This window comes from Acipenser ruthenus, chromosome 9, assembly GCF_902713425.1.
Source record: "Acipenser ruthenus chromosome 9, fAciRut3.2 maternal haplotype, whole genome shotgun sequence".
Lineage (NCBI taxonomy): Eukaryota > Metazoa > Chordata > Actinopteri > Acipenseriformes > Acipenseridae > Acipenser > Acipenser ruthenus.
The window spans coordinates 51637544-51663749 of NC_081197.1; the positions used below are offsets into that span (position 1 = coordinate 51637544).

At 37.6% G+C, this 26206-nt stretch overlaps 1 protein-coding gene across 1 annotated transcript in view; it reads left to right on the forward strand.

Moving 5' to 3' along the window:
* Positions 1-26206, forward strand: part of LOC117405769 (uncharacterized) — a 75198-nt gene that overhangs the window by 33470 nt on the left and 15522 nt on the right. The window contains exons 18-23 of the mRNA XM_059030215.1: positions 17358-17434; positions 19343-19514; positions 19628-19763; positions 21114-21275; positions 25261-25329; positions 25789-26022. Coding sequence (XP_058886198.1) covers positions 17358-17434; positions 19343-19514; positions 19628-19763; positions 21114-21275; positions 25261-25329; positions 25789-26022 — 850 coding nt within the window. The remainder of the gene's footprint in view (positions 1-17357; positions 17435-19342; positions 19515-19627; positions 19764-21113; positions 21276-25260; positions 25330-25788; positions 26023-26206) is intronic.

The following is a 26206-nucleotide window of genomic DNA, read 5'->3' on the forward strand; positions in this document are numbered from 1 at the left end:
GTTGCATAGTCACATTGTACCTGGGAAAGAGCATCTGCATTATGTTACTAATTGTCTTTAAGTACAATGTAACATCTAAAAATATGGGTGTTTATTTGGCATGTATTTCATGTTGCTGTAATTCAACAGGGACTAGCAACATTATCAACACATAAAACCAAGTTGTTTCAAGAACATAGGACCTTTTCACAAAGGCTTGTGAGGTACCTTTGACCCATTAACTTTGAACATCTTATGACTCGTCACAATATTGGTTATAATTACCAGATTAACAAGAGCAGATATGTTAACTGAACTCATTCTTGTACTTTAATGAAGACATAATAATGTTAGTTTCTTGTATATTTATTTTTTACTGTTAGTAGACTTAAGATTTTTAAAGGGGAAGTCTCATTCGGTTTATGTTTATCTTACCTGAATGAGGGCAGTATATGCTTTTTGGATTAGATTATTTATTTCGAGTTAACATTGCCTTCTATACTCTCTCGTGCGCTGGAAAGGAAGCATGTGCTAATATTATAGAATCCATTTTCTCAACCAAAAGTAAAGCATCATGAACTGTGACAAAATGGCATCCCTGGTGGCATCTCTGAAGATAGATAGATGGATAGTAATATTAATGAATATAAAGATTCTCTCAATGTTGGTGGATTCCATTAGTCCTAAGAGTTTGCAGACTAATCACATTTTCAGAAAAGTTGATTATAGTTGGTATTTTTGAGGAAAAGTTGGTAAACACATAATATTATTTATTTTGAACGTGCTGGATTAAAATATGCTGTTTACCAAGCTGTATTTTTGTTTTTGACCTACAGTAGTAAATGCACATTTTTTTTTTTTAAATGCCACCATTGTAGATTTTTATTGTCAAAAACATTTTTTCAATTCTTGATATATTTATTATAGAAGTGTCTAATCCCATGTTTTGAACTGTACATACTCAGTAGAGACACTATTTTCAAAAACTGGTCATTTTAATTAGAAATGTCATGCTGATTGAATACAGCCCACAGTATAGTATAGTCGTTGTTCCTTCCACATAATCAAAACAAATCTTTATATAGCTCTCCAGGATTGCAACATTGATTTATTAAATGTGGAATCTGCATTTATCTTCACTTTCTGCACATCCCCATGCCCCTGTACATTGCAATTTCAATTTCAGTTTTCAACATCCACATCTGTGGAACATGCATCCCTTTGTACATCCAGATATGATATTCTCTGGACAGTTCTCTAGCTTTGGTGTTAGTTGGCTATTTTCATTTGTCCGGTCCATGGTACTTGGCGATGGTAGTCTTGGATAGGAGTAGTTGGCTTGGAGTGAGCCCTTTGGATGTGAAAGAGCAAGGTATCACTTGTTTGTGGCAACTCTCCACTTCTTGCTATCTGTACATGAACTTCTCTATGTGTTGACTGTTTTGTAATCAAGGTCACCCTTTCTCAAGTTATTTAAAAGATTATGGTCAGTACTGAATACTTTCCATGCTGTTGTCTTAGTATGACCGACAAGGTGGGATACAGTGTCACAGCCTGACTGTAAAGAAGGAAAACAGATTTTCAAAAATACTCTTTCACTAAATAGTATTTTCTGGCTGATGGAAACTCCTGAAATGGATTTGGGGGGGGGGGGGGGGGAAGGGGTTATTTCCAGTCTTCATCCACAGCTTGCATCATGTCATGTTGTCAACTTCTACAAGCAATCAGTCACAAGCAGAATACTCTTTCTGTCTGCCTCTTTATGGTGAACTTGCAAATGGCTTGTGTCAGTGTCTTGATTTGATGACTGAACTTTATCCTCCTCTTCAAAGCACCCAGAAACAACCAGGGTTTTGTTGTAAGGAGCATTTGTCAGAAGTTGGTCACCAAGGAACACAGCCAGATCTGCCTTGTTTTCATGCTGAGCTAAAAATGGAACCAGTTGCTGGGAAGAGAAACAGACCTGTACTAGTCTTGATGTAATTCTGCTTGTACCAATTGAACGTAACACCAATCCAACTAATGTGAGCTCCAGTGTGAAGCACTGAATTCACAAATGTGTCTGCAAGGGTATGAATATTTGTGGCACCAGGAGGCTGTCCTCTTGCTATCACAAGTGCCTGCTCATCTATCACCAGACAGTAACTTCCATACACTTTCACATTTGGTGGAACAGGGTTCGTGGAATTCCATTCATCTCAGCAATTGTAGGTAGGACATCAGCTCTTGCTGCAAGACACTATGGATATCCCTGGCATGGCCCGATTCATATGCTGTGATGAGATGCTGCACAATGCTTCTATCTGCCTTCTATTTGCCTCCTTGCCTTTATTTTCCTTTGAACTTTGTAGACAGAATTGTTGGAGACCTATTCTTTCACAATTGATCTCGGAACATCACATGTGCTCTCTCCTCTGCTGAAACCATCAGCCATTTTTTTTTATCAACAAGTGTCTAGCTGTCCCTGCCCTAGCTTCTCTGCACTCAGAAGAGGCTCCTGGGTGTCATCAGTGGCCAAATCCTTGGTTGAAATGTTATGCAGTGTGTTTGAAGGTGAGTCTTCCGAATTAGAGCAGCAAATTACAAAGATTGGTTGTGTGTTAAGTACCAGATTGGTAGCAATGGTTCATTTCTTTGTTTTGCGATTTGCAGCATGTAATTACATTTTAGCAGTGATTGATTAATTATAGCATGTGAATATTGTGTATGTTTTAGGACACAAAGGGCTTGTCTGTTGAGATGCTGTCTAAGGTGTAGTGTAAGAGATTTACATTTTTTGTGGTGGTGTCTAATTTTGAATTAGGGAATTTTATTAGGGACCACTTGGAATTTGCAGTTTATATTGCTGATAAGACACATTAAATACGTTTTTTTTTAATCAAAAATCCAACTGACAAGAACCTTTTTTTAAAAACTGAAACTGAGAGTCGATTCTAATATAATCATAAGGCCTATCATTGTCGGTTTTGTGAAAGGAAACTGAATCAGGTTGCAGAACAGTAAAAGTATTTAATTAGTCTTCCAAGTAGTTGGCTGCTGGACAGAATCCTTCTACTTCTGCACTGAGAGAGGCTATTCTTCCTGAGTTCTTTCTACCCAACAATGGCCACAGTGTTACTTGGCTACTGTTCATCTGTGTGAATGTGTGTTCTTGCATTTTGGACCTTCGCGACCAATGTTTGAGAATTATTGGGACTATGATTTGTGACTGGCCTAGATAAATGGCTCTCAAGACGTTTCTTTTTCCCCTTCTTATATACCAGTGGATTTAAAATATTTCAAAATTAAGCTTTGGTTGCACATTATTTTAATTTTGTTTTATTTAGTGTGCACAATTATTTTACCACCAATTTTCTCCACAATTTAGAATGTCCAGTAATTTTTTCCCCTCACCACAGCAATTCCCCACACAGCTCAGAAGAACTGAAGGTTCAGTGTATGCCATCTGATCCCACGACCAAACCAGCTTCCTCTTCTACATCCGTGAACTCAGGAGTGGATGTCAGCGAGCTACGAGCCTCTGAAGGACAAAGGCCAGCCCTGCAGGTGTCCACCTGAGTTCACTGGGCGCCTGGCCGTTAGGGTCCGCTGTAGCGCGATGAGGAGAAGGTCCCTGCCGGTTTTGCCTCCCTAACCAGCTGAAGCACCAGAGCCAATCCGACGCTCCGGAATCCCCAGCGAAGACCGGCGTCTTTGCACAACCAGGAAGTGAACCTGTGCACACCGTACTTTTACCGGGTGAGTCACACGAGGACCCCTGCACATGTATTTTTTTTTTTTTTTTTTAATATATAAAACTTGCTCGATGCACTGTTCTAATACAAGTAGCACCTTGCCTCACCTACAGTAACAACACATTTTTTACACTGGATTTTGTATACTGCAGAATCTAATAATACCAATGCTTATTCCTAGATTATGGAATACTGTAAATGCAGCAGTTGTCCTGAGTGTTGTTTTCCCCACAGTCATTTCCAAATAAACTACTAGTGTAAAGCTTGATAGTTATGATACTTAGCTTATTACTGTACTTCCTTCTTAAACAAAACTGTATAAAGTGGCAATAACACCAATAGCCAAACTGGTATCCCAACAGTGTAAACTGATAGGGTTAGAACAGTTTGTCACTTTTTTTCGCTTTTGATTATTTTTATGACTACAAAAATATTAGCGATAGACACCACTGCTGCCTGCCTTTTCCTGTATGCAACCTACTTGTGCCAGAGTTCCAGCAGGAATGAAAATGGGTTCCTTATAATTTAATTGAGCAAGGGAAAATAATTTAAATTTGGTGAGCAGTGGTATGGTTTATTTTAAAAGCAAAATGTTGTGTGTGTGTGTTTGTGAGAGAAATAACTCCTAACGCAGGATAGTGTTGCAATTAGGAGCTAAAAATGTATTTAGAATGTATTTACAGTAACTGATAATGTTGTTATTTTCAAACCCATATACAGCAGAATGGTGTGGTCATGTTTTTACCAATAAAATCGATTTCAATATTATTATTATTATTATTATTATTATTATTATTATTATTATTATTATTATTATTATTATTATATGTTCCTTAAAAGTTTTTATTCATTTCAAAATACTGCCAGCATTTTAAAACCCTCTTTTGATTCAATGGTATGCACACTGTGGTGGCAGTCTGGCGTTGTAAACATGATCTGCATAGATTTATAAATAAATTAGTTGAGATAGCTGTGATTTTACACCCATAAAAATTTGCTTTTTAAGTGCCAGCTACCAGTTGTGTGGTTGGCAGGAAAAGATACGTACTCTAGTAAGCACATGTAGGCAACAAGTGACGCTGTCCATTGCCTTCTGCTGAAGGCTCCTGCGTGAGAACTTAGTGCTGAGTGCTATGATATGCATCCAGCTGACGCAGAGAGCATTAGTATGCTGAGCAGAAGTAGATAGGTCACGCTGTGTATCTAAAGGGAGGGGTGATAAGTTTGTAAACAGTGACACACAAACAGCCCCTTTATGATGAAGGGTTGAAAGCTGTTTTGTACTGTACATTACTAGAGAATCTCACACCGACACCTTATCACTGGGTCATTATCCACAAAGGTCTTTACTGCAGTTTTAAAACCTTTAATGTGGTTCAGCCTGGTCTTTGACTGCTGTCAAATCCTTTATTTCATTGCGAAATACAAAAGAAAAAAAGACAACATAGCTGGGCTTCCAGGGTAACACCAAACTGAGCTAAGAATTCAGGTCAGAAACACAGTGTTTCCTAGCAACACATGGATAGCAGTGTTTTTTCCCCTCCTTTCTCACTGGACCATCCAGCAGCAGAAATGGGATCATTTGGTGCACTATTCAAGGCAAAGTAAACATTCTACACTCCCATTGAAGCTCTCTTGTATGGTGTCCAAATCAATTCAGAATTCATAAGGAGCTTAACCAGCCGTTCCTGTGTCTGCCGTTAATGTCACAGAGTCTGTGTCGGGTCGAGATGCTTTCCCTCGTGGAGGCTGGCTGCTCTCTTATACTTCAGATGCTGGGAAGCTGAAGGTTCTGTTCTGAGAACAGAAGGTCCTGTGAGGAGTTGAAGCTGGGAGAACAAGGCATTGTTGACAACTGGTAAGGCACCAGACTTTTTACTGAAAATGTAACATTTTCTATGTACTTTTTAGTGGCTTTTTCAATTCCTACTCTTAGAATAGGATTTTGTCAGACAAAGGCCTTACCTACCTTATCTTTGAACTTTAACTGTTAATCTGCTCAGCGATTATAGCCCATAGGAAATCCTAAAGTGATCCATATACAATGTTGTTAAGAGGGAGGATTATTTGTTGATGTTTGCTATGGGAATTAATGCTTTTCCACTGTGTTTGCAGTCCATGCTTTTATTCTAAAAGGAACTTGTATTCAAAGTACAGTAATAGAATAAAATAGAATTATAGTATCTACCGCAGTATGCTAAATTGGGCAAACACAAACGATATGTAAAAAGTGCAGTATATTAGTTTTGTGTAATTTTCAGATTCTGTGAACACTTTTACCTGCAGATTTTTCAGGCACTAGTGTGTAAAATAGAAGAGTTGAAATATGGGTGAACCAAAACAATTGTTCAGATTCGCCACTTGCCTTTAAGACTTCTTTATTTAATGGAAAAGGTTAATTGCATATTGGAATTTGTTACCATCGTTATACAATTAAGAGTAAGAGTTTATTTTTATTGTGTCAGTTTATCATTTAGGTGGAGTTAACTGGAATGTAATGACAATTATGCAGGGTGATTTGAAACCATAAAAACATATAGGCTGTCATCGCTTATCTTATTTGAACAACTTGTATTTTATCAACACAATTATTTATATAACCTTTGACAAACGTCATCTAAAAATCATTTCACTGTAGCTCTGGAATGGGTGGGGTTTTACTATTGTAACAGCTGCTATGCTTCATTTTACGTAAGATGTTAGTACATCATCAAAGGTCATCATTAAGGATCGCTAACTGTACCCTTGAACCTAATAAAGATGCTGATGACCACAGTGCAGTGCAGTGCACAGCAGTGTTTGACAATCGTGTTTGGTTTTATACTAAAATATAATTGACAAGCCTTCTGTGCAGAAAGTTTCCAGTTTGTTTGTTTACATTTGTTCACGTTCCCCACAATTCTGTTTGATACTCCAGCTCCCTTTAAGCTAAGCAGGTATTCCCTGCTGCTACGATTTAAAAGAAACAGGTATTGAGGTGCTTTTACAACTTGGCCTTATGTAACAACAGCGATTAAAAACGTACCTGGCTCTAAACTGTTACGCTGCATACAGCTGAAGTGTGAACTCAAACAAGTCAAGTTACAGATTTATCAGGCCGCTTTGACACATATCAATTGAAGCTTATTGTTCAGTTCACAAACCCCATTGTTTTCACTGAAAAAATGGAGTAGGTAAACAGTGGCTCAAACGTATACATGTACAATCAGGCTTAAGTTAAATTAAGCTCATATACCTATAAGGAAGGTGTGGCAACGTGGCTTGTAGTGAGCAGGTGTAGAGGTGATGCACTGCTCAAACAACGACAACAAACAGTGTTCACGGTCCGAACAGTTCTTTAATTGTTTTCATGGTTTGGCACTGTTAAATAATAATGCTGGCAACTACACAGCAATGTGTAGTTGCTAAGCAAAACAGGGTTTTCTCGCGGTGCTCCAGTGCTGGTGGTGAATACACAGTTATTTCCTGCTAGTGCAGTATTTGGAATCCGGGTTTTAATGCTCGCTGGAACAGCAACAGCTCCCGGTTGGTAGCTGTCTAAAAAAAACATAGAATGTACGTATGCAGAATTCAAATTAATTAGTTTTCTAAGTATAGAAAAGGCTAAAATATTTTCATAACTACAAATATTTAATTATCTAGGTTGTCTGTAAGAAATTAACTGTGGTCCTGTATACTCTCTCTCTCTCTGTATCATCAGCCGCGGTCTGTTAAATTTCAGTTTCAAGGTGAGTTATATACTGTTTCATTAATTAAAACCTTCCTTTTCCAAGTGCAAATGCACTTCTGATAAATTACGAAAATTAACACAGATTTTCTTTTAAATTCCCACGCAAACAAAAGAAATAGTCGCAAGAAGCACTGCTCGTTAAGATATTAACATTATTTCATAAATCAACATAATTTCGGAAATCACATCAGGATGATTATTTAATAACAAGTAGGCATAACAACCGCTTGAAAATGCCAAGATCAATGCTACATACTGATTTCTTGATTAGCACTGGAGTTATCATTTACGACTTGTTTCAGAAATGTGTAATTAACACATGCCAGAGGTCTATCGGTTAAAAGAGGATATTGTATGTTACACTATTGGATGTGACAGGTTCTACTGTGAATATTGTAGAGTTTCGCGCAAGAGGCAGAAAATACAGAGGCGCTTGTTCCTTTTCAATGCTTTTATTCAGCACACGCTTCTCAAGACACACAGCTCTGAACAGCAATGCAGGATACAGGACATTCACAACCATAGCAACCAAGCCAAGACAATGCTGGGCCCAGACCCTTTTATACCCTTAGCTCCACCCCTGTGTGTAGATCAGGGGCAGATCTACACACAGATCCTCGACCGCACACTTCGGACCAATAGGAACACATACAGACAGGGTCAATCGCAGGGGAGACACAGAACGCACGTACGCAGGCTAGGATTACACAGACACAGAGGTAACGCAGAGCGGCAGGAAATACAAAGCGGGAATCACAGTAGAAACAGCGGGAATACAGAGAGGAAAACACAAACACACAGACCACTACTATATATATATAAATACAAAAAATACAAGATTTGAAAGAGCTATTTTTAAAACTGAAGATAGAATGGGCTAGATTTGTATTTGGTGTTTATTCAGTTTTGAAAAACCTTCTCAGTAGCTCAATAGAATTAATGTTTAGACACTAAAATAATTTATAAGAAATTGTGATTTTAACTGTGGCACACCAGGAGACATAGGGGGTTATTTTCAAAGGAGAGCCGCTGGAGGATAGTGCTGTAAGTCATTAATTCAACCGTTTTTTCTGCACCTGCAGAAAGCCATTGAACATAACTGCAACCCCTGTATATGGTGGAAGCCATGCATTCAGTTGCTATTATGTTAAACATGTTAATAAAACGAAGCAGCACCAACACCTGTTTATCTATTTAAGTAAAAAAAAAAATCTTTAACCACAGTCCTTGCTACAAAGTTTACAACATGCTTACCATAAACGTTTAGAGCAAACAAATCGAAAAGTAGTGTATAGGGGCTCCCGAGTGGCGCAGCCAGTAAAGGCACTCCACGTGGAGCGCAGGATGCACTCTATAGCCTGGACGTCGCGAGTTCGAGTCCAGGCTGTTCCACAGCCGACCGTGGATGGGAGCTCCCAGGGGGCGGCGCACAATTGGTCGAGCGTCGCCCGGGGGGAAGGAGGGTGAAGACGTCCAGGGTGTCCTCGGCTCACTGTAGTCTGGCCGGGCGCCTGCGGGCTTGCCTGTAAGCTGCCTGTAAGCTGCCTGAGAGCTGCGTTGTCCTCCGACGCTGTAACTCATGGGTGGCTGCATGGTGAGTCTGCAGTGTGAAAAAAAAGTGGTTGGCTGACGACACACTCTTCGGAGGACAGTGTGTGTTCGTCTTCGCCCTCCCGAGTCAGCGCAGGGGTGGTAGCGGTGAGCTGAGCTTAAAAAAATAATTGGCCATTCTAAATTGGGAGAAAATAATAAAAAGAATTGGCAACGACTAAATTTATAAAAAAAAAAAAAAAAGAAAAGTAGTGTATACTGTTACGATCCACTTAAACACTGAAATTTAGAAATGTCTTGTGTAGAAGCAGGTTGAACGGTTGTGTTTTATTTACAGTAGCTGTTGTATACAAGGAGAGTCAGAAGGCTCCAAAGGTTGACTTCCATTCATGGTGTCATGCTTGTTGTGAATTTTGTCATGAGCGACTGCTAGCGCATCCAGAGGGTCACTGTGTGTCAGAAGCTTGTATTTTTAGCTTGTAAAAAGAATATTAAATTTGTAAATTCTCAGCAGCACCACCTGCTAAAATCAGTTTGTCAGAAATGCTGCAAACTAGGGGAGCTGCTTTGTTATTAAAAGAAAGAAGGAATAAATCCAAATAAATATGAAGAGATGTTTCAGACAAAAGGAGAGAGAGAGAGAGAGAGAGAGAGAGAGAGAGAGAGAGAGAGAGATAAATAAAAATGCATATTTTTTAATTGTATTGTTTTTAACCTATACAGTTATGGATGCACACCCCCGGGAGAGTGTATAGAGCCTATAAATAAATAGTTGTAGTGAAATGTATATATGTGTGTACAGTCTTCCTACATATTTTATATATTTTTTTGTTTAGTGATTAAATTAAAACCATTACTTTTTTTGTTCTTGGTGCTTCTAAATAAATAAGTTAACCATTATTCGAACAAGATGTAATTTTGATAGGAATGAGTGAAAGCAACTGCTTACGATTGCATTTCTAATTTCAAATATGCACAATTAACGATAGGTTGTCAGCATGTTCCCTCTTCATGAATTCGGCCCTGACTCATGTCAGTATAAAATATGTATTATAATAATACATATTTACATATAGAAAATAATTTTAAACCCCCTGCTCACAAAAATGTATTCAACCTTCAACGCTGGTGAGGCATTTTACCCCAGTTATAACAACCACCAAGGCATTCTGCATTGATAGGAACAGGATAACAGTGTGGGTGTCACGGCACTTGTGAGACATCTTTCTTATTACAATATGTTGTTGTTCGTGAGGCACTACTGTTCATACAAGACTGTATGCTCATTGAAATCACTAAAACATTTTAAAGAGTGGAAGATTATGTAATTCAAGAATACCAATTAAAAAATGTACTGAATGAGTATGTACTGTACTAGTATAACTAACCATAAGACACCTTTGAAAGGTGACAATTATCTCTTCCGGAACACCTTAGTTGTAACCACTGCAATTAGGAGCTTGGGGTTGATTAGTATAAATAAATACGTTTTTTAATTTTACATATTACGTAACTGTCTACTGGGAATGTATTCTCTATTTACCTATCACCGCAATTACATGTGTGACGGATTCCCTGCAGGTGGTTTCTTAGGAAATTAATCAACAGACAGAATATGTTTACTCTGTATGTAATTCCACTTGCTGAGACGTGGAAAGACAAAACAAGGAGCTTAACTGTTGGCACAGAGTACTATAGTTATGAACTTGTAATTCTCTCAGGTTCACTAAGCAGCTCGTGTTGTTCCTAAAAACAACATTGGAACAAGTGGAACTAAGTGACGCGGCAATCTGAATAATGCTCTCACTGCCAGATGATAACAGATGTAAATTGGGGAAGGGACTAGTCTGGTACAAATCCTGTCTTCTTGTATCCAAGTACTGTGCTGTTTGAACTGCCCTCTGTAGCATGCTGGGTAATATTAGTGCTAGAATGTTCTATAGATGCCAAACATCGAACCATGGGTGTGTTGACAAAAGAAATAATAATAATAATATTGACATTATTTTAATCATCCATTAAACACTCAAAAAAAAACTGAAATGAAGGCATTGAAAAAGACTTCTAGTTAAAACATTTGTCTTGAATGTTAGTTTCTTTTATTATTTCTAAATTAGTTAAAGAAAATAATTAGTGATAAAAAAGTTACCCTTAAATATTCTTCAATAAAACTGATAACTGAAAGAGAGAAAGAAAGAAAGAAAGAATTACAGTGTAACCCCCCCAAAAAATTAACACATCAATGGCCAAACATGGAATTGGTGACTGATAGGTGGAGAATGATGCAGAGGAATATCGCATCTACAAAGTGTCTGTCCATACAAACAATGATCACAGCCGTGGATAGGGAATTCTTAAAAATTCCTTAAAAACAAAACTATTTCCTTTTGCAGGTATAGGAGTGTCTTTCAAATATATTCAAAATGACCTCATAGGCTTTTGATGGCCTATGAGGTCATTTTGAATATATTTAGCATCTCGCTCAAACATGCCCCAAATATGTTGATGCTATCTTCCTAATTTGCATGTGGATCTGAGAATCTGTTGTCTCATTAGGTGATGTTAGCAATCCTAGCAGCATACAAGGATTGTATTTGAACCAGATTTAAATCCAGGCTTCATGAGGTGAATGACTACCACTTTGCCCCTTTATTTTTTCTACAGGGTTAACACACTTGAACACTTTGTACAGGCATCAAACAATGATCTACTAGTGCTCCTTTGGAGAGGTTTAAGGTCGTGTGTTTGCTTAACTGTTGTATGCTTTCAACCCCATGGGCCAGAAAACCTTCCTTTCACTGCTGAAGATGGTCAGATCAGGCAAGCTGAGTTAATATCCAGACTCATTCTAATCTCAAATGCTGGCCCTCACACTGGAGTGCAGACGGTTGATGCAATACATTGCAATAACCACATGATGATTTTAAAGCTATAGTAACAGAAATATCACCCACTGATATTGAAGCTATTGAGAAAGGCTTCTAGTTGAAATGTCAAAAAAAAAATTACTGATTAGATCCAGTATTACTACTGATATACTTGTACTGATATACTAGTAAGACAACCTACTGCTTTAATTTTTTTTTTTTTTTTTTTTTTTAGCTGTTTGGCATTTTTTATCTCCATGAACTTTGGCAGAATCCATAATGGTAGTGCATTACATACTGTCTGTTACACTTATTTATATTTAAGTTTACCATATGTCTTTAATGGACAGTATTTAAAAACTACAAACTGTTGCCTGAAAATGCTGCCTTTAACCTTTAAACTAGTTGGCATTTACTTGTCATAGACATCGGTTTTCGTTTTGCAAACCTTTGGCAGTCTAGAGAAGTCAGTAAAGAGTTAAGCTGCAGATGGAAGTTTGCTGGGCGAGATACAAAGATTGTGTGCTGAACACGTCTGTGCTGTATTTCCCTTGATCTACAGCACTGAAAGCCTCAGCAAATGCAAATAATGCGTAGCCTAAATCATTTTTAAAAGGTGTTGATTCAAGGTTCTGGATCTTGTTTGCTGAAATAAAATTATTTAAGTGCACTGTGTAACTAGTTTTATGAGGAACACTGTTGCAACATCAAAGGGCAGCATTTCTATAGCCAGTGCAATGCAAACGGTGCACTGAATGAAAATTGTTAAACAGTGCATTCGGCTCACGTGATAGATACCATTATAGTCACGCTAAGAGCAGGAAGAGCTGAGTCTGCTTACCAAACAGTCAGTGTTCACTGAACTGTTCATCACTGGGGCTCCTTGTAGTTAAAAAGGCAGCATCGCTGAGAGTGGACGTGCTAACTGTGTCACATTTTTTCTTGGATCTGGTTCTGAAAAAATGCTTCCACTTGTATCTCCAGCCAGCATTGTTTAATGTACGCAGTAAGATAATTTGTGTGGTAATTACAGAGGAATGCAGGGGTCAATGTATGCGAAATCTGTTGCTGAGAATGGAGCACTGTGTGATCCAGTCTGCCTTCTAGAGAAACCTCTTAGACAAGAATGAGAAGGGAATTGGAAGGCAAACCATGGCTTATCACCAGAGACTCAAGGTGAGGACATTTATTTTGCTCTGGTTACAGAGGGAAAAGTCAGGTGAATTAATACACTAGGTAGATGAATTAATTTGTTTAAATGGGAGAATGTGTTGGTAATTCTATGGTACAGTTTACTGCCTAAATATTTAAAGTAATTGATATGAGCAAGATTCCCATCCCACAAGCTGTTTGTCTTGTTTGACCTACATTTATTTTTTGTGCTTTACTGTATGGGATATTAGGTAGGGCTCTAAGTTGCTGTGCTGTGAATTAACAAAGCACTGTTTGTAGGGAAAATGGAGCATGTGAGTTTCTTGATAAACCTTAAATACAATTGTCAGTTGCATTTTCAGTGGTATGACCATATTTATTCAACATACCGTACATGTGATTAGATAGTTCTTAGTCACTCCTTGTCACCACCAATAATTGTTTTCCAGTAATTAGTTAAATTGGTTAATAAAAATGACAGTTTGTAAAAGATCCTTGCACGTCCATACAATAAGTGACAGGTGCATAGCAAGGCATAATTAATGTCATTTCAACCTAAAACAAAACATTTTGAATGCTACCGGTGTCCTGGAAAACGAGATATCCCGCAATTTACAATTAACCCATACTTGCCTCGTATTATCCATCTATGAACTGTTCTTGATCTGGAACAGTACCTTTATAGGCTTTGAGATTGTTTACGTTCCTTAAAGGTAGTTTTAGCGAAAGGCTTCCATGTTTTCCCCCTCTTTGAAGCCTTCTTTAAACATGTATGCTCCTGACGTTCCCTGCAACAGCAGCAGGGTATATATGTTATCTGCATACTCCGCTGCAGCTCAGGAAACAAAAACTGAATGTAAAAAATGAAAAAGGGGTCTCCCACCTCCCTAAGTTTTAGGTTATACTGATAACCTTTAACAGGAAATGCCAGTGCCTACAAATCAGATTGCTTTTTGATCATGGGTTTATAAGGTACTGCATTTCTGAAATATGTCCAAATATAATTAAAAACCCAATCAGAAGCTAATATAAAAGGACTATCCTAGTGGGAAAACTGCAGTTAAATACATTTGCGAATGAAGCGTCTTTACTGGATGTACCACTCGGGAGCCCCTTACTCTAAGAATTTTAACCATGATTTTGCCGTTGATTAGGGAATACTTTGTTGTTTGTCTATTCAGGGAATGCTATTAATTTTTGGTAATAATATATACATTTTAACACACACTTGCGACAGCTCTGGAACGTGTTAGCCGTCAACTAATATTATTATTATTATTATTTGTTTATTTAGCAGACGCCTTTATCCAAGGCGACTTACAGAGACTAGGGTGTGTGAACTATGCATCAGCTGCAGAGTCACTTACAATTACGTTTCACCCGAAAGACGGAGCACAAGGAGGTTAAGTGACTTGCTCAGGGTCACACAATGAGTCAGTGGCTGGTTGCATGCCCTTTTCTTTAACCACTGGACCACACAGCCTCCTATGTTATGATCTTGGGACAGAGGGAAGAGGTTATGAGTCTATTTATTAATGCTGACCCATGCTCTCTAGTTTCTCTGAGGCATTATTGAGTCAGTTTATAGCAAACCCTAGATGCTTATTGGAGGGGCTAGTGCTAATAACAATAATCAACAATTAGAGACGAGACAAAACAAACAAAACACTCGCGTACGGTATCACAACAATGGTTCTTCCGAATCGTTTCCGTAACCATAAAAGCAGGAACAGATTGCGTCTCTCCGTCCCCTTTTATGCCGTCACACGTGACCCCTTGGTAAACGAGTGCAGCCACCCCTCCAATCCGCAACTGCCACATCGTTTCCCTTTCAGGTTGATGAGTTAATGCACCAGAGTTCCGTCCCCTTTCCAGCTGACCGACTTCTGTTGAACCCTGGGAAAGAACTGTCGGGCCAACCAGTCCAAGGTACTCTGTTCTTGCTACTTAGCGACCTCACGGGTCGGGAGGGAGATTTACCACCAAGAATCACTGTATTTCTGTCACAGGCACCTAATGACAATATGAGGCACCCAGGTTTATTTACAAATATTTACAAACCGTTCATTTACAGCTGAGCATTGCAAAACATGGTGGGAAACAATGTAGTTAATTATTTACAAAAAAACAAAGAAATACAAAACTGATTATTTCCATGTGCAGGGCCTTAGCCCTGCCACACCTCCCTTTCTAGAAACCTTGAAACCTTGGGTAGAGGTACAGGAACTGAGTGAAGGCAAATGTGGGGGGGGGGGAGAGAGAGGTCTGTCAGTACAAAGTACAAATTATTAGATATTATTGACTTTTAATTCAACAAAAAGTTTACTTCATATTTAATATATATATATTCAGTTTTGTATTCACAAAAATGTGGTTGTAATTTATAAAACAATCCCTCTGATTGGGACTCTGTGGTGGTGAAAAGTGTCAGGGCTATTTATTATTTATAAAAAATATATTATGTGATGACTGTGTTTTATATTTAAGGGATATTGATGTGATTGTGCTTGTTATAAAATTATACAACATAGCTTAATAGCAGTTACATTTAAACTACACTACACTGCTACTCTGTTTGTAATGGTATACAGTCACTTCTTTTCAGGTTCCCTGGTGCTCTTCTAATACCCACTTGTTTTACATATGTACATAATCACTTATATAGTTGTTATGAAACTTGGTTAGGACTTTCTTCAACACAACTTATTGAGTGTCTGAGGGTTATGGAGGTGTCTGTCTGTCTGTCTGTCTGTGTGATTTTTTATTCACGCCTGCAGCACTGGAAAGTATGTTCCTGTTTAATGTGATCAAATAAATAAAATGTGGATTTAATATTTCTGTTGCCCCTAAGACTACTTCTCTTATCATGAAATACTTCTAAGCATTCATATTAAATGTTGATTTTGCTGCTTGCTGAGTTCTGAAGTTTAAAGTTTTATGAATCCGACATTTTTTGTTTTATTCCTTCTGTACAGGGTACAAGTTATCATTGCCCACACATTTCTATTCTATTAACAGGGACAAAGCATGGTTTCCACATGATCAGATGCCAAGGTTGTCATAACAAAGCATTCCTTTCCACAAGTAATCATTGAGTTCACTAGTGGAAAGACTGAATGCAAGACAGAATCCCCACCTCCCAACCTTGAATCTGTGAGGATTTGTGCACATTCTTTTATAAAGAGCTTAGCTGATAGAAAGGGAATTTACTTTGACAACAAAAGCCACTACAGCCATTGGACATTATTGGTAGAGAGAAAATATACATTCAGACAGCATTGAAAAAAATACATGGTTTTATATTAAAAGTGATCAACCCAAAATATTAGTTTTAGGACTTCTGCCCAATTATTTTACCCCCATTTCTCTCCCCAATGTGCAACTGTGTCCCTCCCCACAACAGCACTCCACTCTTTTAACATACAGGTTTTTGACAACAAATGACAGTCAATTTGTTTTACCTGTAGTTTTCTTTTAGGGAGAGAAATTCTACTTCAGAATTGAAATGACCTAATTAATGAGAATATATTTAAATGTTTCTGTCAGTGTTCCAATTTGGCCTTGCAAGACTACTGTTATCATTCACCTTTCATAAACAGGGTTTACAAGAAGATTTCAGATTGTGTTGAAGTGCAGCCTGCCTAATTTGGCCACTGGGGGAAAAAAAAAAGCGAGGAAAAAAACAACAACCCTCAAGAGTACGTGTGTAGATTTATGGGGTTTACAGCTGGCTGCAAGCGTTCCAAAAATAAAACACAGACAGAGTGTTATACAAGGAGGATAAATCATTAATTGACAACATCACCCAAAAATACCAACATTCCATTAGAGCAGACTGTCCAGGCATTTTTTGTGAAACTTTTTTGACTGAATATGCATATAATATATAAAGCTTAGTAGAGCACATTTTCTACAGTACAAATCGGTAGCCTGCAGCCACTTCTTGCTTATAAGACTATATATAAGACTGTTAGAGTCAGTTTGCTCAGCTTTTTAGCACAAGGTGATTTACCCACACTTTTTAGTCGTACCATGTTTTGGCCACTCATTTCCTATAGCGTGATAGAGAGAGTTTCGAAACTGCAAGTAAATAAATATGGTTTGATATTAACAAATATCTCACAAAACAACCTGAAACTTGGAAGAAAGTCAGATAAAACAACTGAAAATCAGTTGTATCACAAGTTTCTAAGTGGGTCAAATTTACCATAAAAAAGGTGAACATCTTTTTAATGCAAGAGCTGTCGATATGGATAGTTTAAGTCAAGTTGTGTTTATTGCTGTTGAACTGTACTATCTATAAAAGTTTAGCTACCCTCAACATGTTTTTCGGTTTTGTTTCAGTGAGAACCATATTGTGGCTACAGGGCTAATGGACTCTAAAATGGAGGAAGCTGAAGGATGCAGTGAAGATATTACAGGTAGGAACCTCCCTCCAGAGGTTCTCAAGTCAAATGTGTTGGTGGCCTCAGAGTGTGACCACCAACACTTACTGGTGGCAGTACTGCTATTTTGTCCTAAAAATATAGTATAAAAAAAGTATATTGTATGAAAAATAAATAAAATATAGACATATGCACTTCTACAGAACAAAAAGTAGCTTTTTAATAAAAAATGGCAAAAGACAAGTGACAGCTTTACAGAGGTTTATTTGTGCCTTTTTGTTTAGCTGTACACTCTCTTGAAATAAATGTGGAAAAGGGAGCAATTGTACAATCACAGTTGAATTAAATGCAATTTAATACATTTTTCATACACTTCTGATATGGTCCTAGCTGGCGTGTAGTTTCAGAATCACCCTTTCAGCTTTCACCCTTGCTGCTGTGATCTCTCAAGGTGCTACCAGCTTGTATTGTACATCACTCTGTCCTCTAATCTATATGTATTGTAAATATGTATTTATATTGTGTATAAAAACTATACAAAATAGACACTGCTAGGCAATTCACAAGCAGTGAACAATGACACAGATGACCCAGAACATGATGCTTGCACATTTAAAAACTAAAGAAATTGCACCAGAACTAAGAGCACTGGATGTGGGAGCACTAACATATTGAAACCATTTTGAATCTGTCAACTCAGTTTTATAAAAAAATAATTCCTTTATCAATCTAAGACAGCAAATCTATAATCCGGCTATCCATAAAAGTGGGAATTGCTTGCCAAGCTAAAACACTGGTGTTCCCTTCAAGAGGAGGCTTGGCTGCATTCCAGTGCTGTAGGGACTGTACCAGTGATGAGCAATTAAGGATTAATAAACCACCACCTGTAGCCAGAGCATTGACCAAAATGTAAAGAAGAATTGGTTGAAATCATTTTACTAGATTATCAATACAGGAATGTGAAAATGTTCTCCTTACAGAAGAATACCAGTAGGATACTAATATAATGCTGTATCACCATATTACCCTGAAGAAATCCAGGCAGAATACTTACAGGAGACATCAGCTTTACCAACATTGGTCAGGTTTCCATTTTCTCACACTGTCTCGTAGGACCTTTCGGGTAGTGTGGGTTTACATGTAGTTTTCTTTTAGTCAGAGACATTCTCCTTCCAAAAGGAAATAACCTCATTAATATCAAATATGGGAGGGTATATTTAAATGTTTTTGCCAGGGCTACTTCCAGCAGATCTCAGATAACAAAGGATTGCTTGGTATGGCCTTTAGTTATAGTAAAAAGTTGCAAAAGGTTACGTCACAAACAGGATTTTCAGTACTGAAGTCTCGTGATCATAAGGTAAGCCTTTCAGACATGTTTCCATGCAAAACAAACTCAGTTTTTGGTCTATTGTATGGCTTTTTAGCGTGAGAATATGATTTACCCACCCTTTGAAGTCGTAAGTTTTAGATGCAAACTTCCTGTAGCGTTAGGCATGTGCTTGTCATGTGTGTGCTATGTCACATAAGTCATGACTGTGGAGATAGAATTTTGAGTTTGTAAACCCAGCCAATGACAACACAATTAATATGGAACCAATATAGGTTTGGTACCACACTGCTACTGGTATGGTACGTTGGTATTTCAATTGATTACCAGTGAGTATTTTCTAGCAATGTAGCTGTCCTTGAGCTTCCATTGCACCTTAGTCCAGAACTATTGCATTGTAATTGAAGATAATTTGGAAAGGGCCTTGCCTAATGTGGCAAAATCAATACTTATATGGGAAATCAGTTTTAGATTTAGCAAATTCAACTGCTTTCTTTAACAATTAAAAAAATAAGCCTTTAAGTTGAACTATTAGTATGAGAAGAGTAAGTAGAATTTTTTTCTTTCTTTTGAAACCTAAATTATTTTTGTTTCTTTTTATCAAATGGAAATTTCAGGAAAGAAGAAGTCGAAGTTCAAAGCCTTTAAAATCCGTCTGTTTGGTAAACGAAAGAGGAAGGAGGGCGCTGCTTCTGCTTCGAAGGGTGGGCTGAAGCAGAGCCAGTCAGCTAGTGATGTCATGGCTCCAGAGTCCATGGCAGTCATTTCTGACTCTGAAGATGAACTTGGGTAAAACTTCCTATTGTATTCTGGCGGCTTGAAGTTTGTAATGGGCTGGGTGAGAATTGATGGTTTACAACAAATATATAACATATGTGTTTTCTAAACATTTATGGTTTCAGGTGTCCCAAAGGTGTTCTGGGTTCAAGAGCTTTGTCCCATGACAGTATCTTCATTCCTGAGGCCACGCCCGAGTCCTCCATACCAGCACATGTGTTATCCCAGGAAAATGTGTCTGGGAAGATAAAAGCTTTACAGGTATCTTTAGTTCAAAGATAACATAATTCAAACAGTGGGATCTATTTTAATGATCTAAACAGACCTTTTAACTCCACTTCAACAGCCAATTTGAGAAAATTCTGAGATCAATCAGCTACTAGGAACTGGGCAAGCTTAGATGGGCCAAATGGCCTCCTCTCATTCATAAGTTTTGCTTCACTGACCACCATATAGACATCACTATAGACAATGAAGTCAAAGGGGTTATACATTTAGATTATTAAAATAGACCACAATATTTCTTCACTCCTGAATAAATACCGATTAACACTCAAAGCGGCAGAATTACGAACTACCTAGAAACGGCAAACCGGTCATTTTAACCGGTAGCTTTTAAACAGCTGTAATATGATAATGAAAGACAAACGATTGTATAAAACTCAAAAGTTTTATTTATGTACGAGGGAAAACTGCAACAGGAGGGACTTCATCTTGCAGTTAGCCATGGAGCTTCGGCAAGCACATATGGATCAAACTTTTGAGTTTTATACGATAGTTTGTCTTTCATTATCATATTACAGCTGTTTAAAAAGCTACCTGTTAAAATGACCATTTAGGGCTTCTAGGTAGTTCGAAATTCTGGCGCTTCTAGTGTTAAAAAAAAAAAAATCTTCAGTATTTTTGGTAGTAATAGCTTTGTTCAAGAAACAAATCCTTTTGTTTTCAAATGTTGATGTAAGAGGGGTTGGGTAGCAGATTACTTGCTTCTTAATATGTAGTATTTCACTTTTTATTCTCCAATATGAATGAGTCACTGGCCTATAAAATAATGGTCTTGTCTCAGCACAGAGAGGTGTCCACCTAGAAATCTCCTAGCTCTCTTCCTGTGAGCTCAAAGATTTAAATTTAATTACATTACATTTAATTAAATTAGAAGCTAGTCCCTCTAAGGTTTGAGATACATTGACAAGATACTGTGAAGTAGCTCACTAGCTCCCAGAGCTGTCAAACTACCTTATTAAGGGTAGTGAAAATATTTTTTATGAGAAAATATTCAACAGAACAGTTATTCAGTCTGCAATGTTTATTTCGGTAAATAATAAACATTATTTAGAAAGCAGCAATGCAAATGTTGAACAAGATAGATATGTTAAAATAAACTTTAATGCTACATTATTGTTTTCTTCCCTTGAACTTTTATAAGCTCTGCATCACAAAACACTGCATGTTACACAAAGAATAGCAGGCAGCTGTGCTGCTGAAAATAGATTTGCTGTTCCCATTTACTGTTCACAACCAAATAGTAGACAGAATTGCATGGAACTTTTGTATTCTGGGAATTAAATGTGATGGTAATTAAGGTTCTTTCATCCTGTTTCATATTAAAAGTTAAAGCTGCAGCAGAACATCAGACTTGGCCCACCTCCGTTGGTGATCCCTGGCAAAAGGACTGAGGACACAGGCGCCAGCTCCGAAGATGATGGTCTGCCCAGGAGCCCTCCAGAAATATCTCCACTACACGAAAGCCTGGTGCGTGGCAGCGCTGCACAGGTAAGTGCAATACATTGTACTGATATGTCTTTCTTATTCCAATGGGCTTCATTTAAACCTGGCTTGAGAAGGCTCCAGTCTGTGTTTTAATGTCCAACACAATGGTCATAACCAGCGAGGAAAGACGAGGCTAATTACCTGTGCCAGTTGTCCTCCCTTGTGGCTGTTCCAGGTCTGGGCCTTTTTTTACCAGGCCCTTAGTTATTTAGCTGTACCTAGCAAGTATATTTAAATAATGAAGGACCTGGTTGGAACGAGACCTTGGGTTGGAATTGATTGGAATGTCAGCAGCACTGATCTAAGGTAATTCCCACTGTCGCGGTGTATAATTTATTTTGGGGGTAAAGGCAACAGCTAGTTAGGCTAGATTTAGAAATCGCTCCCTTGACAGTTGTATTTATTGTTTTAGTATAACAATGTCTCAAACTATTTTATGCTCTGATATTATTTTTATTAGTCTTTTATGAGGTGCATGATGCGCAAGAAAGATTAAAAGTAAATGGTCAAATATCTCAACCACAGTGCTATCAGCGGAAGGTAAACAGTATTACACTGCGGCCTGCCTCAGAATAATGCTTAATTGTGTTGTACCTTAATATCTCGAGAAGCTTGAACATAGTGTAGAATTTCATAGTGTAAAAAAAAAACACCTTTTTATAAAGTACTAATAATAACTGTGGTACATTCACTTTCAATAACATTTCATTATAAATGTCCCAATAAATGTGGATATACACAAAAATAGGACATGAAGGCCCATATTCCTAAAACTTACCATCTCCTTTATCGTTCCAGTAATAGTGTTTAGCATGACAGTATTTCATCGAGTGATGCATAAACGCTATTTACCATCAGAAATCTTCACTCATCGTGACTTTAGAATAACGTGCCCTTGGAGATCAATTTTCTCATTAGCATATTATTAGTCTGATCCATAAATCTGTATTGTGCCGTTAATTGACCCTAACCTTAGCACGTGCCTCAGACCAGGCTGAGAATGAGATGTGTCTTAACGGTATCATTTCCTAGCATAATTTCTGTGTTTAGGAGCGTGTATTTAAGCCAATCATAATAATAATAATAATAATAATAATAATAATGTATGTGTTTCATTACCAATAATTACGTAATTTAAGTATTTTGTTATTTGCAACGCATGCATTAAATTGCATTGTTAACTTGTCTAAACAGGATTGGAAAGCTGGTTGGAAAACATAAATCACGTTTGTAGCCGTCAATGCGGACTCTACCTTGTGGTAGATGAACGCGACTGGAGTTATGCGTCTTTATTTTCTTTTTTTAAAAAAATAACTTTAAAAACTATTTACCTTGAACTTCTGATATTTTGCCTGGTAAACTCCCTCTGAAGAATACAGTCCCTAACATAATTAGAATAGAAAAACGACATACTCAAAATGTATTGTTGGAGGCGGGGTGTCATTCAAGCTGGCAGGGAGTGGATTGGCTAATGACAGAATTGTGGACCAATCGTGTCTTAACTGTTTATTTGCTGTCCAGCAGCTGTGAATTGAGCCTTCATTACGGTGTCCAGTCACAGACATGATTTCCCTTGTCTCTTGACCAGCATCTGAAAGTATGTTTTTATAGCTTTTTATGTCATCAGATTAGTTGTAGATTAGAATGTTAAGGGGAAAAGCCAGTATTTATGCGCAAATTGATTTAAAATTTAATTCACAGTTAAGCACTTCAATGTTCCAGCGGGCATCTATGCAAAATAGAAGCCAGCTAGATCTGGAAGCTGATTGGCTGTTCGCACTCGGTCGTTTTCTAATGTGTATTATTGACTCAGTGAATGATTAGGATTCTGATGTTGGTGAGTTTTGCAGGTAAAAAAAATATATATATATATATATATATATATATATATATATATATATATATATATATATTATTTTCCGTTCCTACAGTGTATTCATCACTGCTATATGCAGAAAGTTAGTAGGTTACTTAGCTTTACATATTTTTAATAGCATTCCATCTGTAGATAGAAACGGCTCAAGTCATTTTAAATTATATTTTATTATGCCCCATAATACATACGTGTTCTTACTATTTACAGCTATGGCGAAAAGTTTTGCATCACCCTATAGAATGAACTAATTTTACTTCATGAAGTCGAATGAAACATGCTGAATAATGTTACGTTAACATACTGAATTACATACCGCTTTGTAGTTTTCCATATATTATAAAAAAAATATATAAAATAAGCTTTTTGTATGGTGAGGTGTGCTCTAAATAAAATAACCAGCCCGTAGTTTTATAAATCACGTTTTAAATAGTGCCCAGTCATATTTTTACTGGCTGGAAATTACCGCCATCATTTATGAATATGGGCCAAAGTGTTGTAGATACTTGTGACAAAACAAAACATAATTTCTGTCCATGATGAGTTATATAAAGAACATTTCTGTCCATGATGAATGATATGTACTTTCAGGTCCTTTGTAAATGCAGGACAGAACTGTGAGATCACATTGCACATAACGGACAGAAGATAGACATATGTTTTCACAGATCATTTCTGCATTTCACACAGGTGCATCTTGCAGGTTTTTTGCAATGTCAGTTGCTGCAGGCGGAGATGCACCGGCTCCTTTTGCCTGAACATTCTGGATAAGAGCAGTTGCTGCAGTTGCTCTAGGCATTCCTGATCATCTTTGAATGAAGGGTGTCAGTAGTGCCTTGCCCAACATCTTTGAAAATTCTTCATTGAAACATCGTGCCAGCATTCTAGATTGCATTAATATCAGTCCAAAGGACAACAGCATTGTATGTTGACACATCAACTATATTGTTGAAGATGGCGAGTGGCCAGCGGGTAGTTATGCGTCAGTTTATTTAGGTTGTCAACTCCCTCTTTAGAGGAATCATAGTCCAATATAATCTCTGGCTTCTTGTCATCCCTGGTACACGCTGTTGCATCCTTGTGCATCCATGTGCATCGTGCCTATCACAATAACATTCTTGCTTTTGGACAGTATGAAACAACTGTTGTGCTTTCTGTAAAAGCAAATGTTGAAGAGTTCACAATACAGTTCAGCATTTGTACCATCTCATTTGGAAGCTTAGGCTTGCTTTTTCTCACTGTTCTAAGAAGGGTCAATTTTCTTTTGAGTAGCTCAGCACCAAGTCTGTAGGTTGTGAAGACATTATAACTTTGGAGTGCTTGAGTCAGTCCAACACTACTTGGATCTCTACACTCCAGCTAACAACAGTAACTCGGGTCATAAATCACTTCTGACTAGCTATTTTCAGTTATGCTTCGGGTCTTCCCATCAAAGTGTCTAGTAGTAGTATGAAAAGATCAAATGCTGATGCTATATTATGACTGTTAAAAAAAAAACAAAAAAAAAAACAAAGAAATATTACATAGGAGGGGTAAAAAAAAGTTAAATTTAAGGTCATTGGAAACCAGTGTTGGATCAAATAGACCCACAGCATAATAGGAGGGTTAATTAAACATGGCCTAGTTTTTTTTTTTTTTTTTTTTACTTTTTTATATTTAATATTGCTGGTACAGCTGAATATAAATAATGTTCAACGAGTCTCTGCTCACTCATAATAGCTGTTCAGAATCCGTTTGCTCGGTTACCAATGTAGATGCAGTAATGAAAAGGACACGACTGAACTTGGACGTTTCTTTACTTTGACTTAAGTTATGAGTGTAGAAGCAGTATTACTGTCGGTGTACATTCAAAGTGTAATACAGTGTAGTAGTGTTTGATTACATTTCTGGATGATTTGCTATCCCTGCCACGTTGTGCATATACTCTTGCTGCTAAGATGCTTTTTTAACATTTAATTATTTTCCTTTTCATACAAACCCTGCATGCCAGTATATTTAACTGTGTTGTGTTTTTATGTTTACTAACCAACTTGAAATTGCATGTGTTTTTGTGCTGGTAACCCATTGTTTTCATTGTCACCTTTGACTGAAACTGTTCCTAATTCCATCCCACAGTTCAATGACACTTACAGACATCTTAGCTCTTTGAGTTTAGCTGGGACAGGCAGTGAAGACGAAGAGCAGGTAATTCCGATGGCATCCAGTACATACAAAAACAACGAAGAATACGAGTCAAACTAAGATATGTAAAAATGTGATCTGAAATTGAAAGGGCTGTGCCCTGAATTTGAAATGACATGTCTTTATCACCACTGACTTAAAGTGATTGTAGCTAACAAAATAATTCAATCAAGCTTAAATATAGTATACATTTAAAAAGTAATTCCTCATCACAGTGGAAAATAGAACCTAAAGTTCCTAGTCTAATGTGCCTTGTCCTTTTTGAGTTAACTAAACATTGGTGGGCGAGTTATTCAGTAGTGATCGAAAGTTATGTAATTGCAAAAGAAAAAATCCAGAGACATGTGTTTTGCATCAAATGTATTGTATGAAGTGTTTATTTTCAATAGACAAGGATGTGGTTATTGAGAAGTAAACTTTGTATTTATCATGCTTTTATTTTCTTTTTGTTGTGTATTTCAGGTCTCTTCGCAACCATCATCCAGAGCTCTCTCTCCAGTCGCTAAAACCAACTACAGGACCTCGAGCCCTCTGTCACCCACTGTTCAGACCTCCAATAGATGCACCTCCCCTATTGTGGACTTCAGCTCTCCTCCCGAGTTCTCCGCGTGTTTGGACAATTCTGCTGCCAAACACCGTCTTTCAGTAAAACCAAGAAACCAGAGAGCTGGGGCCAAAGGGAGAAGACACCCCTCTGTAAGATCCCAATCCATGCATTTATGAACAAACAAGTTTGAAGCCCTTTTTATTGGCTTCATGTTTTAATGTGACACTAAAATTATGTGAAGGATTTTCCAAAATGTCATGTAATGACCTTTCAACTCTGTCCGCTTTATATGGAGCCCACAAAGTTTAAAGATCACAGAATCCTCAGACAGCA